General features: G+C 36.1%; 2 protein-coding genes across 8 annotated transcripts in view; one reads left to right on the top strand and one right to left on the bottom strand.

Annotated features, from left to right (window-relative positions):
• Positions 1-8980, bottom strand: part of KIAA0825 (KIAA0825 ortholog) — a 351023-nt gene extending 342043 nt beyond the window's left edge. For both annotated transcript variants that reach the window (XM_072958369.1, XM_072958371.1), the window contains exon 1: positions 8869-8980. The gene's annotated coding sequence lies outside the window, so the exon portion shown is untranslated. The remainder of the gene's footprint in view (positions 1-8868) is intronic.
• A 54-nt stretch (positions 8981-9034) lies between these two features.
• Positions 9035-24247, top strand: part of SLF1 (SMC5-SMC6 complex localization factor 1) — a 61545-nt gene continuing 46332 nt past the window's right edge. For 5 of the 6 annotated variants that reach the window (XM_072958376.1, XM_072958374.1, XM_072958375.1 and 2 more), the window contains exons 1-5: positions 9050-9140; positions 17151-17264; positions 17434-17509; positions 18730-18970; positions 23411-23573. In XM_072958376.1, coding sequence (XP_072814477.1) covers positions 17151-17264; positions 17434-17509; positions 18730-18970; positions 23411-23573 — 594 coding nt within the window. In that variant the 5' untranslated portion in view covers positions 9050-9140. Of the gene's footprint in view, positions 9141-17150; positions 17265-17433; positions 17510-18729; positions 18971-23410; positions 23574-24247 lie in introns of all 6 variants that reach the window. The other variant, XM_006212940.4, reaches the window with a different exon arrangement.

The following is a 24247-nucleotide window of genomic DNA, read 5'->3' as shown; positions in this document are numbered from 1 at the left end:
CCAAAAAGGCCATTAAAATACTCCTTTTCTTTCCAACTATACATCTGTATGAGGTTGGATTTTGTTTATTTGTTTCAACCAAATCAACATATCACAAAAGACTGAATGCAGAAGCAGTTATGAGAATAGTTCTAGAATAGAATAGCACTATTCTATTAAGTCAGATGTTAAAAAGATAGCCATTCTTCCACTGAGAGTTTTGTTATTAAAAATAGTTATTTTCAATGCTATTTATGTTAACATGTAATGGCTTTATTATTAAATATTTCTTAAAATACTCTATCTTAATTTATAATATAATAAATATAACTGAAACAGAGCAGGACCCTGCAGGGTCCTCCCTGGTACAAATCCTTTCTGTCCTGCATCCCTCCAAATAACCCCCCTCTCCCCATTTCTCTTTTGTAGGAAATATGCTTCATTCAGCCCCCTTGACCTTCCAAAGAGTTGATTCAAACAGTTGCTAATCAGGGAAGGGAGGAAATGCAGAAACAAGGGAGGAACAGTCAAAAAACAATAGTGTAGCCTTGGGGCAGGGTCCTGGTTCCTCAAGGAATATGCATAATATCTTTGAGCTCTTGCAGGAACTAAGGCCTGATCCAGGTAGAGGATGGTAACTTCAGGCTGACCACAAGATTCCTGGAACACCACCCTGTTATCTCACTACCAACCGATCAAAAGAAAGTCACAAACCCTGCATCCCCACCCCCGCCCCTCCCCAACCCCAAACTTTGCCTATAAAAACTTCTCCCTGAAAACCACAGGGGATATCGTGTTTTTCAAGCACAGGCTGCCCATCCTCCTTGCTTGGCCCTGCAGTAAACCATTCTCTGGTCCAAACTCCAACGTTTCTGTTTATTTGGCCTCACCGTGCATGGGGCACACCAACTTTTGTTTAGTAACGTAAGAAGACATAATTACATACATAGAAACTTTTTGAGGTTATCAGTAATTTTTAAGGGTGTAAAGCACTCCTGAAACCAAAAGTTTTATAACTGTTGAGTTAGATAAATGAGAAAGCCACAAAAAGATCATGACCACGTAAAGTAAATCAAAAGAATGAGCACAGGCAGCCTCGAGGGTAACAGGGTACATAATGCAACACAGAAATGGAGATTAGGAGGGGCCCCATTTACAAACAGCCCCACTCCCAAGCTCTTTCCCAGTCAAATCTCTGAATAACGGAGGATTGAACCCAACACAGAAAAGCTAAATTGCCCATAGGCATTTCTGAGGGTAGGTAGGGGTGGAAATTTTTGCCCTTCTTCCCTTTAGATTCTTTGGCTGGTCTAATAATTCAATTGAAGACAGTTTAAAAAGAGAAAAACAAATTTAATTTTGTATGTACAGGAGCCCCATGAAAATATGAACCCCAAGGGAAAGTTGGGCAGTTGAAGTTTATACGCCATCCTGAGCTAAGGGATGGGATAGGGACGTGCAGCTTCAAAGGGAAGGAGGCTAGTTCACAGGATAAGGAGAGCATTTGCCCCATCATAGAGATAGGTCATTCAGATAAAAGTTATCTCTGCTGGTAGCTCTCTTCCTGGTACAGGCCCCCGTATAAGTATTTTCCCATGTAAGGGAGAGGTGAAAGTTTTTCTTGAGTCTGTTAGGTCTTCATTACTTTCAGCTCAAAACAATCCACATGCCAAAGTGGCATACTTTGGGGCAGCCTATTCTGCTCCCTTTCAGTATGAATATTTGCTAGAAAGGGAAAGAATGATACATTTTTTAAAAAATCAAAAAGGAATGAATTATCACATCATTATACACAAAACTTGCATTTTGAAAATTTGATGAGCTGAAATCTAAAAAAAGCAAGGAAATGGGTAAACAATGTCATGACAATGAAATACAGACTAATATTTACTGGTATTAGTAAAAATTAAGACTTTATCAGTATAATGCTCCTCAAAAAGAGCTCCCATCATGCTTCAGTATAAATCTGGTAAACCCCAGATTTAAATTGTTAAATTCGCTGTGTTCCCCAGAAGATGGACAGTAAATTCAGGTATGTGGCACGGTTGCTGACTGCTAAAAACAACTGTAGCTATACATCCTCCCTGACACTCAATGGCCACAGTCAGAGAAGAGCTCTTTTCAGTAAATCTTAGCAAGCAAATAATGAAAGTGACAGAAGAGGACTAACATATTAACCAACTGGAAAACAGAGTAATTTATGGGCCCTAAGTAGCATAAATAAGAAGCCTTTTCCTGGAAGCATGATACAAAAGAAAAATCCTAAATTTAGATTCTTAAGACCTAGCTTCTGGTTCAATTCACATGTTTCCTGAGTTATCTGGGCAAGCTAAATCACCTCTTTAGTTCTCATTTCCTCCTATATAAGGAAGTTAGTCTAAATCTCTTGTATAAAATTTAACCTTGATTCAGAGTAAAAAACACACTTAATACACAAATTCTGAAGCTACACATAAGTGAAACAAATATGCAGACTAGTATTTACCAAATTGATGGGTCATGACCTGACAGTTGTAGATCATTGAACTGATTGAGCTCTACAATTCTTCCGTTAAAAACAACAAAAGAGAGAGGGGGTCGGGGTGGGGGTTGGATATAGACAAAATATAATTCCTTGATCTTTTTGACCAGATAAGTATCTTTGGTAATAAAGGGGAGGAAAATTTTTCCTTTACCCTTCTTGGTTCTTTTGGCTGATCTATTAATTAAAATGACATAAGACAGATCAGCAGAAGGAAAACAAATTTAATTACATACATATGGGAGCCCCATAAGACTATGAGACCCAAGGGCAAATTGAGCAGTTGAGGTTTATATGCAATCCTGAGCCAAGGAATGGGATAGAGGCCCAGAACTTCAAAGGGGAGGAGGGTAATTCACAGGATGATAAGGAGAGCAGATGTTTGGTGATTAGACCTTTGCCCTGCCATACAGATAGGTCATTCAGGTGAAAGTTGTTCCTTGGTAGTAGCTCTCTTCCTGGTACAGGGCCCCCATCTAAATTCTTTTAGGTACGTAAGAGAGAGGTCAAAGTTTTTCTTGAGTCTGCTGGGTCTTGATTATCTTTGGCTCAAAATAATCCACATGCCAAAGTGGCATATTTTGTAGTCATATATTTTGCTTCCCTTCAGTAAGAAGTGAAATGGACATTCAAGTTTAGGTTAACATTCAAACTATAGATAGTAACATTACTCAGCTGCTTAAGATCATTACATTTATTGGCTACCTGAATTTAGAAATTTAGAATGTTTTAATAACCTAATGTCAAAAAAAATCAGTTGCTTAGCCAGTGTTTAAATTTTTCAGCTGTTATTTGGAAGTTTTGGAAGATCTGGTTCCTTAACTGTTCTCTGGCTAACAAAACTGTATTATAAAATATAAGAAGTTGTTAGTCTAGGAACATGTGCCTCAAATGTTAATGTCAATGTTTGGCAGTAGGGACTGTGCATTTCTTAGGAGATGTGGGGACAGGCAGTAAAATTCAAGAATTGACATTTAAACATACTTGTAGATTATACTGTGTGACAATTGTTAATTATTTTTGCTAATAACCAACATAAATTGAGTACTGTGGTGGCATGGGATTCCTCCAACAGATGACTTTGGCTCAGAGATTCCTCATGGCCTGGTTGAGGCTTTCTTAGAACAGTGCAGTGGTTTCAGATTCTTCTCACTTTCCTCTCCTTTCTTCCCCTCTCCAGCACAGGCTGTCAGACCTTCAGTAACAACTGAAGGAACTTCATTCCTACTCTAGCCCCCTTTCCTTTATCCGTCTTGGGCAGTTTCCCAAATAAATCTCTTGCACATCTAATCCCTTCTTTGTATCTGCTTCTTGGGAATCCCAGTGAACACAGTACTTATAAGTCTAGCCACCATATTAAACTCTAGGCATCATTATTTCATTTAGTCTTCACAAAAGCCCTATGTAGGCATTACTACTATTCCCATTTTATAAACAGGGAAACAAATAGAGTAGAAAAGTAACTTCCCCAGCATGACGTAACTAGTGACAGAGCTGGGATTTGAACTCGTCTGTTTGATTTCGCGGTTTGGAGATGCAAACCTTATTTTAAAGCAATCAGATTTTATTAAATAATGACAAAATTAGACAGATTCCTAATAAAATTTTTCTGATGCTTCTGTGTCCTTTCACACATTTTCACATTTAACCCCAATAAATCCATGCAGTTGATATTACTGTTTTACAGATGAAGAAATTGAGGCTCAAAGAATTTAAGTAACTTCTTTAAAATCATACTATGTAAGTTCATGAGGTTAAGCTCAGGCAGGTCTTCTCTGAATTCAGCTGTTTTACATTATACTGATTTGCCTAATTAATCAAAATGACAATTGTGTCCTTTTAGTTTTCGATCACTTGTCCTGAGAACTTCATTCAGCAAAGAATCCCTCAAATGATTTAAACAGCTATATATGTTCATTTCCTCTTTTTATGGGTGTGTGTGTATACATATATGTTAGATAAAATACTAGCAATTTAGGATATTTCCTGAGCTGCGTCTCTCCTTGTCTATTTGTATTTTAACCAAAGTTTACAGGGAAATAGGTGGAGCACTGTGTCAAAAACTTGCCTTCAGTAACATCAGCAGTTAAGGCTGGAAGGTAGCATTCTCTGCCTTGCTTTCTGAGGCTTTTTAATATAATTATGCTGATTTTTGCTTTTGCTTCCTGACTCAACTGCAGCCACTGAGTTCACTGCTCAAAAACTTCCCTTAACCAGAGTCACCTGATGAGGTGAGTCAGCAGTCTGCAGACTCATCACTTCTAATGACCAAAACCTGGTGTTTTTCCAGCCTTTAAAAAGACACAGCCTAGTCGTACTCTGCATGACTGGCAGAGCCGGGTGTTGAGCAGCTTGGAAGCAACTCAGCAGTTTTCAAACCCTGGAAGAGAAATGGTTGGTTTGTTTGCTTTCTTTTTTGTTTCGTCTCTCTGTAGAGAAGGCATTGTGGAAGGGCATGGAGCAAAAAGGAGTGCTCTTGGGGGACCCAGATGCAGGCAAGTCAGGAAAGTGAGGCAAGTCAGATCCAGATCTGATCCCACCATGGGGTGGGGTCCTGGAGCCGCTCCTGGGAGGGGAAAGCCAAGGGTCCACTACCCAGTCCACCCTGTGACTTCAGATGGGGAAACAGGCTCAGAGATGGCCGGGTAGTTGCCCAAAATCAGACGCCAGGGAGAATAAAGGAAGGAGGGGTGGGAAGACCTCATAGCCCTAGACAGCACCCCGCTCCCTGCCCCCAGAAGCCTGCTGCCATCACAGCCAGGTGCCAGTGCCCAGACCTACCCAGTCAGAACAATGCACTTGCAGGCCAGCCCCAACCTAGTAAGAAGGATGTGCTTAAGGACCAGTCCCCATGTGAGTCCCCTTAAGGTGGAGACCTAGAAACTGGGCCAGAAGGGCCCCCAGAGCCCCTTCACTTCTGGGCCAGTGTGAACCGTGAGTCACAGCTCAATATTCTCTAGGATGGAGAGGGATACTACCAAGCCAGCGAGGGACACAGCTGGGGTTGGGGGTTAGGGAGCAGGTGTTTGACTGGGACTAAAGTGGGGCTATGAGCAGTTTTCCATTTCTTTTCCTTTTTGGCTTATTTACATATTCTTATGTTTCAGTACCAAATGGGTATTATTTCCATAATAAAGAAATCAAATGTCAACCCCGTCCTCCACCCCATCCTGGTTATACACAAAAATCATTGCTCATGTGGAAAGCCTAACATCTTTAACATGACCACAGTTATCCACAGCTTGCCCTGAACTCAGCTTTTTTTTTTTTAACCTTTTATCGTTAGCCTTCACCTATCCCACATACCTAAAGTGTACTCACTAATCTCTTTTCTGATACCTTTGCATACTCTAAGGGCACATTCTTCCCTTTTATGCCCCTGCCAAAATCCTCACCATCCTTTAAAGCCCCACTCGGCATTACTTTCTTCATAAAAATTTTTCCCATCTGTCTTCCTGGAAGCAAAATTTCTTTTCTGTGCTCCCACCATGTTTTGTGTTCAATGATTGTATGTAAACTGTTCATACAATAACTATCCGTGTATATAACTTTCTTTCCTAGTAGAGTGTAACTGAAAAGATTGTTTAACTTTGGCTAAACTATAAAGCATTGTTCTATTTACCAATCTTTTAAATTCACAGTATTTGGGGGGAGGAAGAGAGCATTTAATGCCAACTATGTGTCAGGCAGTATGTATGCGTATATATATCATCTCACTTAACCCTCAGAGCATGTCTGTGGGTCTGTTCTACACTTGAAAACGTTAGCTCACGAAGGTTCAGTGACTTATTTGTCATAAATTGGCAAAAAAAAATGGCTGAGGTTATCAACTACAAAAACATAACTACATCTACCAATGTGGAAGATACCAATAAAGACATGTAAAACTCTACTCATGAAGATTTTCTAGCACACTAGAAATGCTACATTCAGGTAATACTTGGAAGTCAACTGAAGTCAAGAGGATTTCTGAGCCAGAAGGGATTTTGTAGATCATCTACTCCAACCCATACGTTATACATGAGAAATGATCCTCAGAAATAGATTTCCCTGTGTATACCTAGACAGATGAGCCAGGATTAAAATCCAGTTGTAAACAGAACAACAGAGCAGTTAATACTATGGCCTTTGGAATCAGCATTAGTTCAAATCACAGCTCTGAAACTTAATGACTGCGTAAAACCTAAGACGAGTTACAAAGATTATCTTTGTTTTCTGATTCCTAAATCAAGGTTGATAACTTAGATTTAACCCTCACAGCACTATAGGGTAACATGGCAGAGAGTAAGCAATAACAAACATTAAGTATTCTCTTAACTCCTGTCTCATTCTCCAGTCTTCTTTGCAGGATACCACTATGCTGTCTATGGATGAGTTCTGGAGTGAACATTACATTTCAGGATCAAAGTGAGTAATGATAAATATGCATTTAGTTATGTGGTTAAGTCCCTTTCAAAAACACACACACACACATGTACAAATACTTGTCTGGAGATAAATAACATCTTAAAAAGGAATTGTTCATTCAATAAATGTTAAGCCTCTACTATATGCCAGGAACAATGCTATATATATGCTCATACAATGCTGGGTATGAGATGAACAAAACATAAAATCTCAACCTTCATAAGCACTGAAATTTGATCAAAAACAAAATGTCACTGATTTCTATCTGTGAGATATACAAAGCAAATATCTTTCACGTAGAAGTCAATACAATATAATGGACATTAATATTTGAAGTGAGCTGTACATATATACTTGTGTCTTCTGGTAAAACAAGATAATCTTTAGAATTAAGTTATATGTCACTTCTAGTACTGGTCATTTAAACTAGATTTTACTAAATTCCTTAACAATTAAGCTATTTCTATTTGTTTGCATAAAGTATAATATTTGGAAGGGGCACGTCCAGTTAAGTGTACTCTCCTAAAATGGGTGATAACCACCATCTGAGAGTTACATGAGTGAAATCGAACAGTTCTGCTAATAATAAATAATACTTCTTTACATGGCATCACAGAATTCAATTTTATGAATTTGTGCTCATTCCCTCATTTTCTCTTTCTACATTCACAAATAGAAGCTGCTGAAAGAGATAGGTGATACACTGTACTTAGAGTTTCTAGTAACTGATGGTCTCTAGATTGCTTGTATTTGAGTCAAGAAGATAAAACTAAGGATGAACACAGAAAAGAATTTGGATTATTAAGTCAAAAGTACTTTATGATGATTCTTTAAATGCTTAACACGTTAAGGAATTAATTCTTTAACACACTCCTTAAATGGACAGCAAAACTTGAGTATAAAGAGATTTGACTGTTGAATGTGAGAGACTATACAATTTTACCTGAGTGAAAGAATGATTCTGTTATGGTTATTTATGAGAGGAAATACAGAGCATAGTAGAAAGAGCCAAAGTTTCGAATTGGGTAGACTGGGTTCAAGTCTCAATTGCCAATTAATTGTATTATATATGGAGCTGGCTGTTTTGGAAAAAATCAAGCAGCTGCCTTTTATGGAACAGGTGATCACTCAAATATGAGGTCGTTAGTGAAAAACTACTTACCTGAAGAAACTACATTACTCAAGAATTCCAAAGTTCTCTACATCACATTTTTTAAATATTCGACGGAATGGGTAAATTTCTTCATCATTCCTTCGTCCGAAGCAATTTTTCCTTAAAACTATTCTCAGACCTCTATCTAAAATTCTCCTGAATCCTTCATTATTAAGCCTGGAACAGTGCAGGGGCACTCCTTTCTGAAAGCACACCTACTTTCAGGAGATCACTGGTTTCCAAAAGGTAGAATGTGTATCTAAAACCCACGCATAAAATTTTAAGCTTGTTCTCCTATTTCATTAGCTCATAGCAGCCAGGAAAACACCATTCTCACCCAAATCAAACTGCAGCGGGATCGTTGAATTAATGCTGTCAGTTACGACCCCCTCGTCCCACTTCCAAAACATAAAAGTTCTCTTCAGCAGACTGCCTACCTCCCAGGCACTGCACCCAGGATAATGAAAACAATCCTCAGGCAAAGGATGGTAAAACAGCTGTGGAGAATTGAGGGTAACCAAACCCTGAAAATGGGGGAGTACGGACACTTTGATAACTGGTAAGAGACTCGATACTAAAGTCGCTGTTCAAGGTGTCTTTGGCATTACCCAGGGGCACTTAGGGACCCGAGGTCGAGTTCTAACTTGGAGATAGATACTGCGTGTGGAGAAGACGGTAAGTGGGGATCTCAGGGCCTTCTCCAGCAGCACAGGGGGTCAAGCGCCTCTGGGCTGGATGGGGACTCGTGGTTCAACGCTTTCCGGCTGGAAATACCAGGCCCAGGATGCAACCCAGAAAAATCACTCACCAGTCTCCCACCTTCAGCGCTGTTCTAGCAGGAGCCTGACCCGCCAGCCAGAATCAAGCCCAGCACCCACTCAGACCACCCTGACTACGGCTCGAGAGCGTCACTGACAACCACCCGGAAGTGGCACAATAGCTTCCGGGGCCGCGGAGCGCGCGGCGGGAAATTATTTCCCAGAGCCCGGATTAGTGAAGCAGCCAGTGCTGCAGCGGCAGTCGTCTTCCCTGTCACCGGCGCCGCGCGAAGGAAGCAGCTCAGAAACTCCGGCCGGGAAGGTAAAGGGCCTCAGCTCGGAAGACACGGTGTACCCTGACTCTGTGGGAATGTCTCTTCCGTGCCCCCGAAGTTTCTGCGGCTCTCGGCTGTGAGGCTGGGAAGGGGCCAGGGTGAGCGGCCGGCGGCGCTTACCTCTGGCGCTTTCCGCAGCCGCCGTTGGTTCGCACTCGCCCGACCCGCCGCGCTCGGCGCGGGCGCCGGTGGGCTGCGGCCCCAGACCCCGCCCCGCTCCGCCCGTGCCGACGCGGGGACGGCCGCCCAGCGCCTCTGCAGTGCAGGGCTGAGTCGCTTCCCCCGCCTCCTGTTTGCGCAGCTCCAGCTCGGTCTCCTGCCAGGAAGGCTCTAGGCCACCCGCGTCTCACGTTTCCATAGAACCGACTGGGAAGCCTCTCCCTGAATCCCAGATTCTTGGCTGCTTTCCATAATTTAGCGTCGGTGCAGGTGGCTGGGATCCCCCAGGCCCACCTTCCTGTGACGAGGAAACTGCTGTCATTCTTTTCTCCGTAGTAGAATTTTAAACATATCCAAATGGTAATGAACATATCTCTGCGGCTACTGTAGGCCTTGAAACACAAACACACATTTCCCTAAAAGGAGAGGGGGTGGTCTCTGTTCCTGGGGATTATAACTCAGCCGTTTGAAGGCAGGGAACAAGACTAAGTGGTTATCCTGAGATTTCTTCCACTCCCAAAGCCTTTGATTAAATATTGACAAGAAGTTGATCTGCTTCGTGTAGTCCATATAAGGATTTGACCCAGAGATTAGATGGAGCTTGATTTTGGAAGAGCCAGGCTCTTTTTGACAAATGAATATCCTATACCGAGAAAGAAAAAAAATTTTTCTGTTGAAACATGAGGAATGAAAATTTAAACTGAATTCACAGTGTACATGTCACAGACTGCGCCTTGTGAACTTTTGAATTTATGTTATGCCTCATTTCCTAGAAGTACCATTTGATGTGCAAGATGTTTCCGTTTTAGGCAAGTTTGACTAAGCTGTATTATAGTTTTTCAATATGTAAGTTGATAATTGGAGATGGATTTTTATAAAGGAGTTAATTTGATTATGTCTAAGTTAATTCAGTATTCTTAATTTAAATGAACTAGGATGTTTAAATACTTGAAGGTATAAATTTTTATTGTGAAGACAATTGGCCTTCAATAATCAAACATGCTCCTATTAGATCTGATTTCTAAATACAGATTTTCTTTTTCCTTAGTGACGTAAGTGAAGTTCAGTTATATGATTTAATATTTTTTGGTTTCCCTCAAGCAGAAAATGTAAATCATGTGAAGGTCTTTGAAAAGGTGGTTGAATGTGGTTACTTTTCGTAAACAAAATTCAGAATTCTTAAGATTTCATAATAGGTATCCATAGTTTCCACTTATGTCCAAGAACTGTTTTTAAGGAAACCAATAGTATAATTTTACTAACTAGACAGTGTTTCCCTGATGAATTACTCCAAGGATCTTTTCACTGTTTAAACAAGACATTTAAAAAATAAAATCAGTAATTCCATATAGGCTTTGAAAAATAAAAACCTAAAGAAAGTGAAGAACCCTCTTTTTCAAAAACATAACTAATATAGAGTATATTAATTACTCTTGTAATTGACTCCTTAAATATGCTGGTAGGAAATAATGTGCTGTAATATGTACTATGTACTGTTTCTCACCATCTAGAGACATCTTACTGCTTAAAAGTCAAATATCCTTGAAACGTTTAAATTCACTTAGTTCTTACATTCTTGATATCAAAATTATTTTGAAAAAACACTTTTGTTATTTTTGAAGAGAAGCCCATATGAATAAGTCTAACGAGTCATTAATACCAAACCCACTTTGAGAGGAACATAATAAACTTTCTCTTTTTTCTAAGGAAAAAAGGGTACTCTTTAGACTGTTCCTAGAAATGCTTGAAATTTCAGACATTCCTGTTATTTTTCTGAAATTAATTTGTAATTACATTTAAATATTTTCATTGATATTGCTATGTAAATGTCTCCCCACCCTCATAGTAGATTCCTTTGCATGCGATCTATTTTTCTTTTTCACTAGCTGAAAACAGATTGCTTTGTAAAATTCTGTGGTTAGAAATTTTCAGCTAAATCCTGAAATTAAAGTCAAATTGTAGAAAAAGCATATAGTTTTTGCAAAACCAGACAGATCTTTGAATCTTGCTTTCACCGTTTACTAGCTGTATATCTTTGAGCTAGTTTCTTAATTTATCAGATTCCCCCATATCCTCATCCGTATAAGAACGGTGAATAGCGTTTACATTTTCAAGAAGGAAATGAACATATATGAAGTGTATGGAACACAAAATCTTGCTTTGTCAACTTTAGACCTTATACTCTATTAAGTAATGAAAAGTTCTTAGGATACTAAAGCAGGTTTGACTTTTATCCGCTCCAGTGTCTTCTGTCCATCCTGTTTTTTTGTCAGAATATCACCCCTCATATTTATCTTGCTTCCTTCAGGCCCCTTTATCTCTAACACTAGCATCTCTAGTCTAGTCTGCCTTATACAGTACCAGATAGATTGGACATCTCCATAAGTCCTCTTAGCCTCTCATTTCTCCCTCACCACAGCCATTTTGCTTCTGCTTCTCCACTTCCTCTACTGCTCAGTCATCAAAGAGACTGATTATGACTGCTTCTTTCCCCTATAATGTCATTGAAGTAAGAACATCCCTTAAGTCTCACTATTGGAGACCCTAGTCAAATAGTTAATTTACATGTGTGTATATATATATATATATGCACAAAAACACATACGTTCACATCCACAGTCTTTGAAGGATGGGACAGGAAACAGATACTACGTATTTAAAAAAAAATTTTTTTTTCCCAGAGTACAGCTGAATTAAATAAAGGCAAAGGCCTAATTTGGCTGCTAGCTCATGAGAATACAGAATTCCTAAACTCCACTTGATGTTACAGCATTCAGAGCCAAAGAGGATTTTACTCATACAGTATGAGTACTGTGATTTATGTATTCCTTTTGTGGTATTGGTTTAAAACAAAAGTCCAGCACTTTAACTGACCTTTTTCAGTTTTAATTTACTTTCCCAGTTAAATACCTTGGATAAGAGATACCATGAAAATCTTTCAGTCTCTTAAATTCAAACCAACAGTATTGATTGGATTCAAGGCTTGGTATGTCCTTTCAAGGAGGGAAGTTTTAATGGTGATTTTCCTTAGTAGGAAATAAAAAATAGAAGTAGGTTTAAAATAAAAATAGAAGTAGGTTTAAAATCAAAGTCGCTCACTAGAATAACAAATACTAAGAAACCACTGGTTTTTCAACCTGTTGGCCTCAAAACCGTGAAATATTCAATAGCATGGGAAAAATGACCATGATATAATTTTACATAAACATTAATATACAGAACTGTATTATCTAAATTTGGGTTTTTTTCCCCCCACATACATACAACCTTCAAGTCAAACTCCTCCTCCAAAATACTAACAGTAGTATTACCAGGTGAAGGAATTGAGGTGATTTTAATCTTTCTATATATTTTGTGGTATTTTTCAAATTTTCTATTGTCATGTGTTAATTAAAATGAAGACAAATCAGTAAAAGTTACTTTGGGGAAATTTTAAGTTCTTAAATGCAAATATATGAATTAAACTTTTTAATCCTTTATCATAGCTAATAGTATACAGTTTATAAAATAGCATTATATTCTCAAAGTTCTGTAATACCCTGTGTCTGGTTGTAAAAGAAATTGTAATACAGAATAGGAAAGCTTTATCCTTATTTTCCTACCCCAGATCCCTGCCCCTCTTTTTTGCTGCACTTTTCTTTCACCCAACTGTTATACCCTGCTCTTTGATCCTCTTTCCCAAACCAGACCTTTATATTCATGTCTATATTCCTGTCTGTTTCTCTGAGTTCTCTTTTCAACATATTCTAGCTATTCTTCAAAGGTGTTCTAGCTGTGTATCATGTTGTAAAGAACTCATAGACCTAAAAGGCTACTGCTGCATAATAAAATGTCCTTAATTATGAAGTCGAGGGCTATAGGTTTATTTGCATTTCTTACTGGCACCAACTGCAGAGGAATTTCAGGCATCAGGGATAGGCCCATGTGGGAGATATTTTGGGAAAGTCCACACCACAGACAGTTGCTTGTTCTGCGTAAATGCCAGCTCTGTTCACAATCATTATCTCCTTAGTTGTGTGTATTACACAGTTCAAGGTAAGTAACTGGATTTTTTTTTCATTACTAAGAATTTATTTGAATTACTACAGAGCATTTTCTTGTAACTAAGAATCTCACATATTTTAAAACTTTTTGACAGTAAAGATAAAACATTTAAGTAAAAAATAAATGCTCTCTTTTTTGTTTTCTTTTCCTATTGTGTTAGGATAGTATCTTCTGTGTGAATGCTTTAAGGAGCACCCCCTGTAAATTCTAGAAGAATCTCTAATTTCCCAGAAATACCACTGGTACAATATATTGCAGTTTATTTACTTTATTTCTTGTGCTGGATGACTTCTACCAGTTATCTCTTGAATCTCCATACCCAGAACCTATTACCTGCACAAAACTTGACTGTGCTTTTAAGGACTTTCAACTGTCTGGGTGATTGATAGGTGTTACACCAATTGTGTATAGTACTCTCTTTGGGTTCACTGGCAAATCGGTCTATTCTTTTTTGTTTTCTTAATACTGCAGGGTCATAAGAAGAGCCATTAAACCACTAATTTTATAAATTAAATAAATCTATCTTTATATGTCTGTCTATTTCTGTATATATAGGTAATAATTTTCCCATGTAACTATTACTGGATCTGTGATCTAAGCTATTAGTTTGTCATATGACGTGGTATTAAAAACCATTGCTAAATGTATTGTAATTTCTGTTACTTGAAATCATTTGATTATAGGACTCTATTAGATTAGCTTAATGGAATTTGTTCTTTAGAAAAACTGCTAATGATTGTGTGCCATCACTGGGATTCATAGTTTTGTGAAAGTTTAGTTAATAGCCCAGTTTTTCTGATAAACTTGTATATGTCCTGTTCTAATTTGTTTTTTAACATTCATATTTGCATCCTGTTTGAATCAAGACAGCCAGCTTTTTACCTGTGTTTCTTACTTGCCTTTCCTCTTCACTTGTTTAATTTCAGCTTCATTTTAATTATTTTTCAAAGGAAAAACATTGCTTTAAAAAGGCTTTACTGATTTCTACCATTAAGTATAGTTTGTCCTGTTTTCATTTTACTGTTGACTCTTGCTTTGATCAAAAGTGCTGATAAATATACAAAGTGGCTATATTTATTCCATTGTAAAGAGAATATGATTTAAGATGAAAACTGTGCATTATACACAATTCTACTTAAGTCCAAACCATTCAGTAATTTATGTATCAACCCAAAATATGTTAAAATGTCACCTTGTTAATAATAAACATGCAAATTATAAAATAGCTGTTACTGACTTGATCTAAAATAAAAACATAGTATAATAGATTTTTTCCGCCTTATAGTTCTGCATAACATATTGAGTTCTCAGGGAGCAGAAAAATAAAGTTGAAAAGACAATCTTTAAATAAAACTTTTTGGGTGGTAGCATTAAGGTGATTTTGTTGTTGTTTTCTGTATTTTCCTATTACTGAACAGTAATCACTGTATGTCTATATTTTAAAATAGCCAGACGGGCAAAATTTTAGGTTTTTAACTTCCCTTCTTTGGCAACATATCCTAGTAGATAGCTTTTGGAACTCTTAAATACATGAATAAAATACAAGTAGTAGATAAAACATATATGGTTAAAACACGTATATTCCTTTGATAAAAATGACTTTCAAGAACTATAAAAACAGTTAGATTGCCTTTTTCATTAGAATACCAAGGTGATGTTCACAGATATGTTGAATTTCACTAGCATTTCTTAAAGGACTTGTTACTTTCTAAAGGAAATTTACTTAAAGAATTTATTTAAATCATTCCCTAGAATTAATGAAAGCAGTGTTCCTTCCTAGTTATGGTTATATGCTTTATAATCCATATGTGGCTGTGTTGTATGTGTGTTAATATGTGTTCTACATCAGAAGGCTAAATCACTATTTAGCAACAGTGTATTTTGTAAAGTTTTTATATATTACTAGTCTGTATTAATGAGTATTATCACTCAAGAGCTGTGTTATTTCACCCATGTAAGTGGTTTCAAAGTTTGGATGATTAATACAGTAGAGTTCCTTATGGAAGAAACTACTTACATTTTAATTACTGATGATAGTATTTTATATGTATGATTATTTCATAAGTCACCAAGCTCTACTATATATACTTTATAATTTTGTACTGGCCAAACTTATAAAAATTGTTTCATCAAAGATCCTTACCCTTGAAGACACTTTTTTTTAGTGTTCTGTATCTTCAATTTTAGGATTTTGGGGGGTTAATACAATTTATCCCTTTCCCTCCTCTGGAACAATAGAGAAATATGAAAGATAGGTTGAGGTCAGATCAGCTTTTTTACTAAATAAAAAGTGGTTTAGAGGGGATGGATATGATGGGCAACTCCAGTGTGTTACATATTTATTACATACTTATTACATATCCTCTGAATTGATTTACCTACCCAGGCAGTACAATACTACCAGCAGCTCCTTAGGCCATGTCAGAAAGCATTAATAGGAACTGTCTTTGCAAATATGCAGATATATATGATAAAGCATATTCAGTTCTGCTAAGGCACAGAGTGATGAAGGGTAAAGAGAAAAACCAGGAGTGCTGTTACCCTAGCTGAGGTTTCTCCTCGTAGAAACTCGAAGCAAAGTAAATGAAGGTTCACTCTTAACCCTAAATCATGCTTTAAATTGTTTACAGTGAGACTTTCTTTCAAGTTTTACTCTAAAACAAATCTCAACCTTTAAATAATTGTTGATGTATATGGCATATATGTGTATAATTCATATAAATTTAACATAAATATATGTATATATTGTTTTTTAAAATAGAATTTCTGTAAAGAACATTTTTTACTTCACCAGTTGTCTATTACTAGTCCTGGTAATAATTTTTGTGATAATTTTCAAAGTTTACTTTTGTTTTGAGAGAAGCCAACTGTTGTTGCTCTGCCTGTGGCATTAATTGAACACTAATGCAGACAAAACAGAGAACTTGTAAAATTACCCTGATTTCTTTAGTTCCTGCTTTCCTCATCTGTAATGAGAAATTAGATTTTCTCCGAGATGATCTAGTTCTAAAGTTCTAACCTCATGTAAGCAAACAAAAAAAACTGTATTCTAGTTAGAAATGCTGTGAATTTTCCTTCTCTTGCTCAATAAATGCGCCACCTCAAATACGAAGTGCTTTGTGAACTGCATTTTGATATAGAGTAATGTCCGTATCAAAATAAATTTGTAAACCATATAATTTTTCATTCTACTTTGTAGGTATGAAGTTAACATATATATAGCACAGTTAAATGCGGATTCAGAATAGGATCCAGGTTCATTATATGTACCTACTATACTAAACTGATTGGTGTTAAGTGCTATAGTACCATGAGTTTATCAACTTTATTCTTGTCTTACATGTATTCTTCAATATCTGTCCACAGTTGAAAAATTGTTTTGAGATCTAATTAAGTTTCATTGTCCACAAGTGTCCTTGTTTCTGAAGCTCTTAGCAAAAACAATACTTTTAATATGAAGCTAGTATTATGCTAATATTTTAGAAGTATCTGTTCTTTTCTGAAGAATTTATATTCATTAGTGTCTTTTAGTGGCAACTAGTGTACAAATGCATACTTTCAGTGTTCAAACGGGAAAACAAATCTCACTTTGTTTACAGCCACATTTGAGAAGGTAACTTAAAACTAATTTCTATTGCACATAAGCAATTTGAACATTGGTATTCACAATTAAGTCTTACATGTTTAATACTTTGTCTTTATTTTTAGCACTCATAGTTAAGAAAAACAAAAGTGTCAACCCTGTGAATAATATCTTTAACGTATGTTGTCTTCTTTATGTGTTTGCATATTAGATGGAAGATGGTGCCCCAAAGCATATCATACAGATGACAGGATTTAAGATGGAAGAAAAAGAAGCTCTAGGCAAATTGCTTTTAAAACTAGATTGCACTTTTATTAAGAGTGAGGTGAGTACACTAACGAAATCAAAATGTTCAAGAAATAGTTGAAAAATAACTAGTTAAAATACTGGCCTAAGAATGGTAAAATGCCCCCTTGATGTTGTAAGAATAGGAATAATGTATTAAAAAGGAAATCTTCCCTTAATAACACTTTTATGTGGATTTTTCCTTACAGAAATACAAAAACTGTACACATCTTATAGCTGAACGCCTGTGTAAGAGTGAGAAATTTTTAGCAGCTTGTGCAGCAGGTAACTTACCTACTACCTTCTCTTCACCCTTTAGAAAAAATCTTCATGGAGAAGAAAATACCTTAATCTCTGGAAAGATAGTATGTTTATTATATCAGACATTGATATGTTTTTCTCATTTTTTTTGAATTATTTGTTTGGCATAATACTTTTTGCATTACTTTTCTGTGGAAAACTTTGTAACACTTGAAAAATTGTGAAAGAGGCAGAAATATTTGCTTTGCCATAGAGTTATTACTTTTCTGTGGATAACTTTGTAACACTTGAAAAATTGTGAAAGAGGCAGAGATATTTGCTTTGCCAAAGAGTTAATGTAAGTGATTTATGTAAGAAAAAATACTTTAACAAAAAGTTTTGACACAAAAATGCCTTTTAAAAAAATGCTTTTGTTGACGCCACAGCTACTCTTAGTCAAGTTTCTTTTCTTCTATCTGTTATTAGAAAGACTTAATGGTTTTGTTCTCCTGCTACTGCTTCCTTCCTAACTGTTCTCTGAAGCAAAGATCATTCTATTTTATTTTTCTAAGATTTTAATTTTCATAAACCTAAATTAGGGCTTAGTCTCCTTTCCCATTGTCACCATTGATGTTCCTTTTGGAGTTTTTTTCTCTGCTGTGATTGATTTGGCATATCATTAGTCCACTTACTGCCAAAAAAAAAAGTATTTAACTCAGATGAATTTACCATTTTTTGGAGTAACTTAACAGAAAAACATCTGGGTTCATTATTACCTCCACAAATGAAAACATACATTCTCTCTGCTGTTTAAAAAGATTATAGATACCCAGATAAAGAAACTACTTATTAAATATCCTGGAAAATTCTCTAACTCAATAAATTTGTTTCACAAAGTATGATTCTGTAAACATTATTGAAAAAGTTTTTAGCATTGAAAGACTATAAATCTCACCCAAAATAGTGAATAATAATAGTAGTCTTAAGTAATACCATATTTTTATTTTACTAAAACTTTGGTTTATATTTTACTCAATAACATTTAGAATTATAATTATTTCTCATGGGAAAGATTACATACAATGTTCAGTGATGTAGGCCTTTCACTATCAAAAAATTTAGGAAAACATAGTTCAAAGATAACATTGGCAATGTATCTCAAAAGTCTCGTGTTGAAAAAGGCCAAATTTTATATTTGGTCTTTATTGTTTACCATTTATCAGATTCAAAATTCTTTTGTGAATGACAGTTCATTTGCTTTCTAGGAAAGTGGGTACTAACTAAGGACTACATAATTCATAGTGCCAGAAGTGGCAGATGGCTTGATGAAACAACTTATGAATGGGGATATAAAATTGAAAAAGACTCTCATTATTCACCTCAAATGCAATCAGCACCTAGAAGATGGCGTGAAGAACTAAAACGAACTGGTGCTCCAGGAGCCTTCCATAGATGGAAAGTTGTACTCCTTGTTAGAGCTGATAAACGAAGTGATTCTCTTGTAAGGTGAGATCACATAAAAGCTAAAACAAAGAATGTGTGAAAACAGTTTTGGTTTGCTTGCATAACTTTTTTGCGTTTCTTTGCAATTATTAATTTATTCCAAATGAGCTGTGATAATTTACTCTTTGATCTATTTAAGCCATTCTGCACATTGAAGTGTATGCGTCTAATGGAACAAAACCTATTTTATATTACTGCTTTATTCACATGGTCTCTCTGTTACTTTCCATGTTATCTCTTAGCCAACTCAAGCAAAATTTAAAGAAATAATTGGAAGATTTTTGTTTTTATCTGTGAAGCACTTAAAGATTTTTGCAAGTGAAGTATTACATTGTACAAAGGCTTTTTTTCTAGGTTTATGTAATGCAGTCTTTATGGTTCATACTGCTTTCATCATAATACCTTTTATCTTTTACACCATATTTTAAAAAGACTTCTTATTGGGTACACAGTATTAAGGCTGCCATGTCAGGTTTTTTTGTTGTTGTTGTTGTTTTGGTTGGGGATGAGAGTCCAAGGGCTTTTTGTTACCTTTACTGAAGTGTGATTTATAGACCATAAAATGCACAGATTTTAAATATACATTTTGATATGAGTTTGGACAGATTTAATGTACCTGTGTTACCCATGGTACAATCAAGATCTGTAACATTTACATCATCCTAAAATATTCCCTGTGTTCTTGTACATTTAATTCTGCACCACCAAATCAGACAACTACTGATTTCTTTTTGTTACTGTACATTAGATTTGCCTTCTTTTAGAGGTTTATATCGATGGGATCATACTGTATATACTCCTTTGATCTAGTTTCATTTGCTTACCTCATTATTTTTGAAATTCATCCATGTTGTTATATATATCAGCAGTTCCTTTTTTTGTTGTTGCTGAGTGGCATTCCACTCTGTATATTTCATAATATATTTTAATAACCCACTGATGGACATATATGGTGTTTTTAGTTTGGATTGGTTTTTGCTAATATGAGTATAGCGGCTGTGAACATTTGAGTACAGGTCTTCACGTAGACATGTTTTCATTTCTTTTGACTAAATATCCAGGAATGAAATTGCTTGTTCAGATGGCAGTTGTGTGTTTTAACATTATGAAAAAAATGCCCAACTGGTTCCCAAGTAGTTGTACCATTTTACATTCACACTAGCAATGTATGAGAGTTCCAGTTGCTCTGCAATTGCTTTGGTACCCTAGTACAAAAATCAGTTGACCATATTTGTTTGATCTATTTCTGGACTTACTCCGTTTCATTGATACCTGTATCTACCTTATACCAACAACACACTGTTTTGGTTACTATAGCGTTATAGTGAGTCTTGCAGTCAGGTAGTGTGAGTTCTCCAACTTTATCTTTTTCAAAATTGTTCTGTGATTCTGGATCCTTTTTATTTCCATATGCATTTTAGAATCAGGTTGTCAGTTTCTGTTTTTTTAAAAAAGCTGGAATTTTTATTGAAATTATATTGAATCGATAGGTCAAATTGGAGAGAATTGAGATATTAACAATATTGAGTCGTCCTATCAGTAGACTGTTTCTCTCCAGGTTGTCTTTAATTTCTGGCACTAATGTATTATAGTTTTTGTTGTAAAAATCTTGCACAAACTTTGTTAACTTTAATCCTAGCTAACTCATGTTTTGGGTGCTATTATATATCAGTTTTTCTGAAAGTTTTTATCTCTATTGAGATAACTGACTTTTCTCCTTTATTTTGTTAATAGGCTAAATTATTTTGATCAATTCTTTAATGTTAAACCAAACTTGTATTCTTGAAAGAAACTCTACTTCATCATAATGTATTATCCATTTTTAATAATTGCCGGTTCTATTTGCGGGTGTTTTGTTGAGAATTTTATTTCCAAAAGACATGGTCATATACTAAATAATTACCCAAAAAAAAAAGCTATTAGAACTAATTAATGACTTTAGCAAAGTCACAGGATGCTAAGTGACTTTATGAAAATTGTGGTTTTGTATGCTAGTGACGAACAGTTGGAAATTAAAATTTAAAAAGCAACATGACCTTTGGTTTTTAGTGATTTGATTATATGTCCAGATGTGTGTGTGCATTGTGTGTTTTATTTATTGTGTATTATTTATACTTAAGTTACTTGCTTGAGATTCTCTTAGCTCTTTGGAGATGTAAGTTTTTTTGTCTTTTACTAATTATGGGAAATTCTTGGCCATTATCTTTTAAATATTTCTTCTATTGTGTACTTATGGAGCTCCATTACCCATATTTTAGACCATTTGATTCTGTTTCAGAGTTTTTACTTCCTCTATTCTGTTCTTTTTTCCGACTTCTGTATGTATGTGTTTCAGTTCAATATTTACTGTGACCTACAGTCAAGTTCAGTGATTCCTTCCTCATTTCTGTGTAGTATATTGATAAGCATATCAAAGAAATTCTTCTTTGAGTTGTAATCTGCTGAATTCCCCATATCTTTGTGCAAATTGTCCACCTACTTTATTATATCACTTAACATGTCATTCACAGTTATTTTAAAGTGACTTTGATAATTTCAGCATACAGATCATCTCTCTGTGCTATTTATTCCTTTATCTCTTGACAATGGCTTGTTTTTTTCTCATTTTTTGGTGTTCATTTTTTTTTTATTGCATGCATGGACATGCCATTTAGGAGAACAGTAGAGGCTGAGGTAAATAATATTTGTATAAAATGGACCTGCATGTAAGGCAGTTGGTTTGGGTGGTTGAGTTAATCTTGTCATTTGTTGAACTGACTTTGGGTTTTGTTAATGCAGTTGTCATCTTCAATGAAGCATTTCATTTTACTACAGCAATGGTCTACAGTTCCTTGTGCTTAGTGTGGGGTGCTGGAGGGTTCTAACCAGCGTTCCTGCTTCACTCTTAGCTTTCAGTATTCCTTGTACTACTTGGTTACAGAAGGACTTTTCATATTCTTCCCCTCTTGCTTCTTACCCATTTCTAGACTGAAGGGGTAAAGATGGGTATGTTTTCAGTCCTGCTAGATAGACTTCAGTAGCATTCTTCATATACTTGGTCTCTGGAGTTGGAATTTATTATTTCTGTCTCGATCTCCCATGGTAGTCAAATTGTGTTGTGGGTAGGGTCCTCGGTAAGAGAATTTCCAGCTTCTCCAGCATTAGGCCTCAGCTTTGTCCTAGTGCAACAACCTAGGCCTGAGAGTGGCCTGCCCCTTCTCTAGAGGCAAATAGCTTTTGATTCTGCCCCTTTTCCAATCTTTTTTTGGGCTGCACAGCTGGGGATTTTCCTGCCTCTTTCCCAAAGGCAGATACGTTTTACTTCCAATCTTCCAACAGAAGGAGTGCATCTTTTCCTGGTTCTGAAGGTAGAAAACTATCTTACCTTACCCAAATGACTCAAGGCTTTTGCTTCATATGAGAGAAGGATCCAGGAGAGTTGGGCCTGGTTTTACATCGATCTCTTATTGGCAGCCAGTCCCCGCTGGCCCACCTTTTTTACCAATGGGTGTTCTTGCTGTTACCTGCCCCTGATCCTTTTCATGAATAGTTAATAGAGGCCAATGGCATAAGAGCTTGCAAGTGAAGGTGGGCTTTTTAATACCAGGGACTCCCAGTTATACTACTGTCATGCTACCTGCTCTTGACCTTAAATTGGTTAAAATTTTACCTGATTCTTACCTGCTTTTATGGTGGCCACTTCTCTCCTGTGCTCTGGCAAAGTGAAATAGTTTAGGTATCCAATCGCTTCACAAAGGTGCTTATCACTCTTCTGGAAATTAAATGTTTTAGTTGGCTTGTTACGTCAGTTCATGAAAAGTTATACTTTTGTGGATTAATTGGCTTTTTCTTAATTGACTTTTTCTTATGTCAGGTGGTAGCAGTGTTCTCCTGTGGCTTTCCCAATCCTAAGCAGAAACAAACTGTCATGAAACTTTTGGGATGGTGGTGTGTGTGTGTGTGTGTGTGTGTGTGTATGTGTTTTCTGAGTCTAAATGTGAAATGTATTTTTTAATGAAGATCCAAGTTAAACTTTTTCAAAACCTAATTTTTTAGAGGAAGGTTGGCAACTTTTAAGTTCCATTTTTAGTGGTCCAGAATGATTTCCATGGAGGTGTGTTGCCTTCTAAGGTAAATACTTCCTTAGACTTTTTTCATTGTTTTAACTTATTAAGGTGACTTTTCCTTAGTAAATAAGGAAAGATGCTCAAAAACTTCTCCCATATCAAGAAATGGTTAAGTAGAGAGAATGGAATCATTTCTTAAGTATCCGTTCTGAGCATCTTATAATTTAAGAAATCATTATTATAGTTATTCTTCATGGCATTCAAATACCCCAAAGGAGTTAACTCTTCAGAAACTTATGCCTCTACTCTTAGGAAGTAATTGATTTGGATTATTAGACTGAATATACTTTTTTTAATGTACTTAAAAAAATACTTTCTATACTGTTTACATTTTTAGAGTTTTGGAGGCTGGAAAAGCAAATGTTATTTTACCCAAAAATTCACCAAGTGGAATAACTCATGTGATTGCCAGTAATGCGAGGATCAAGGCTGAACAAGAAAAAGATAACTTTAAGGCTCCATTTTATCCAATTCAGTATCTAGGGGATTTTCTTTTAGAGGTAAGTAAAATAAATAGTAAACATTTAAAAATGTTTGTTTTATAAAGTATTGGTATAGTCAAATATATATTAAAATTAAATTGCATTCTGAGTTTTGAAAATATTATTGGAAGTAATTAAAATGATATTTTGAAGTCAACTGCTGAATATTCGAGAATGTTTCTAATAAATCTGAAAGGAGCTTGCTTGTTAAATTTAACACTTGTCTTATTTTGAGTCTCTACATTTGTTTTCAGTGCTTTAGTGATGTTTATTACAAAATAATTTTAAGCATTTTAAATCAGTATAAATAAAAGAGCAGTGGGCTGTAGTATCATATGAGAATTCTTGGGTTATGTTCCCTTGGAGAAGAGGGAACTATTTCTAAGAATTTAGAAATATTTTCCTGTTTTATTTCCTCTACCTCCCTCTTTCCCACTTGGTTAAATATCACTCCATAAGTTGTATGAATGGAAATAACCCTAGAAGAATTCCTCTGAAGGTAAGTAAAAAGTTTTCAAGAAGGGTCACTCAAGGTGGGAGAGAATTTGTAGTATGTCTAAAAGCAGAACCTTGATCTTCTAGCAAAAGCTGGCTTCTTCTTCAATGTCTCCTATCTCAATAGATACTACACAACCTCTTCTCTAATAATTTATGTTAGAGACCTGGGAATTACCCTTGAAACCTTCCGTTCC

The sequence above is a fragment of the Vicugna pacos genome, chromosome 3 (assembly GCF_048564905.1).
Source record: "Vicugna pacos chromosome 3, VicPac4, whole genome shotgun sequence".
Classification (NCBI taxonomy): Eukaryota; Metazoa; Chordata; class Mammalia; order Artiodactyla; family Camelidae; genus Vicugna; species Vicugna pacos.
This window is presented reverse-complemented; position numbering and strand designations above follow the sequence as displayed.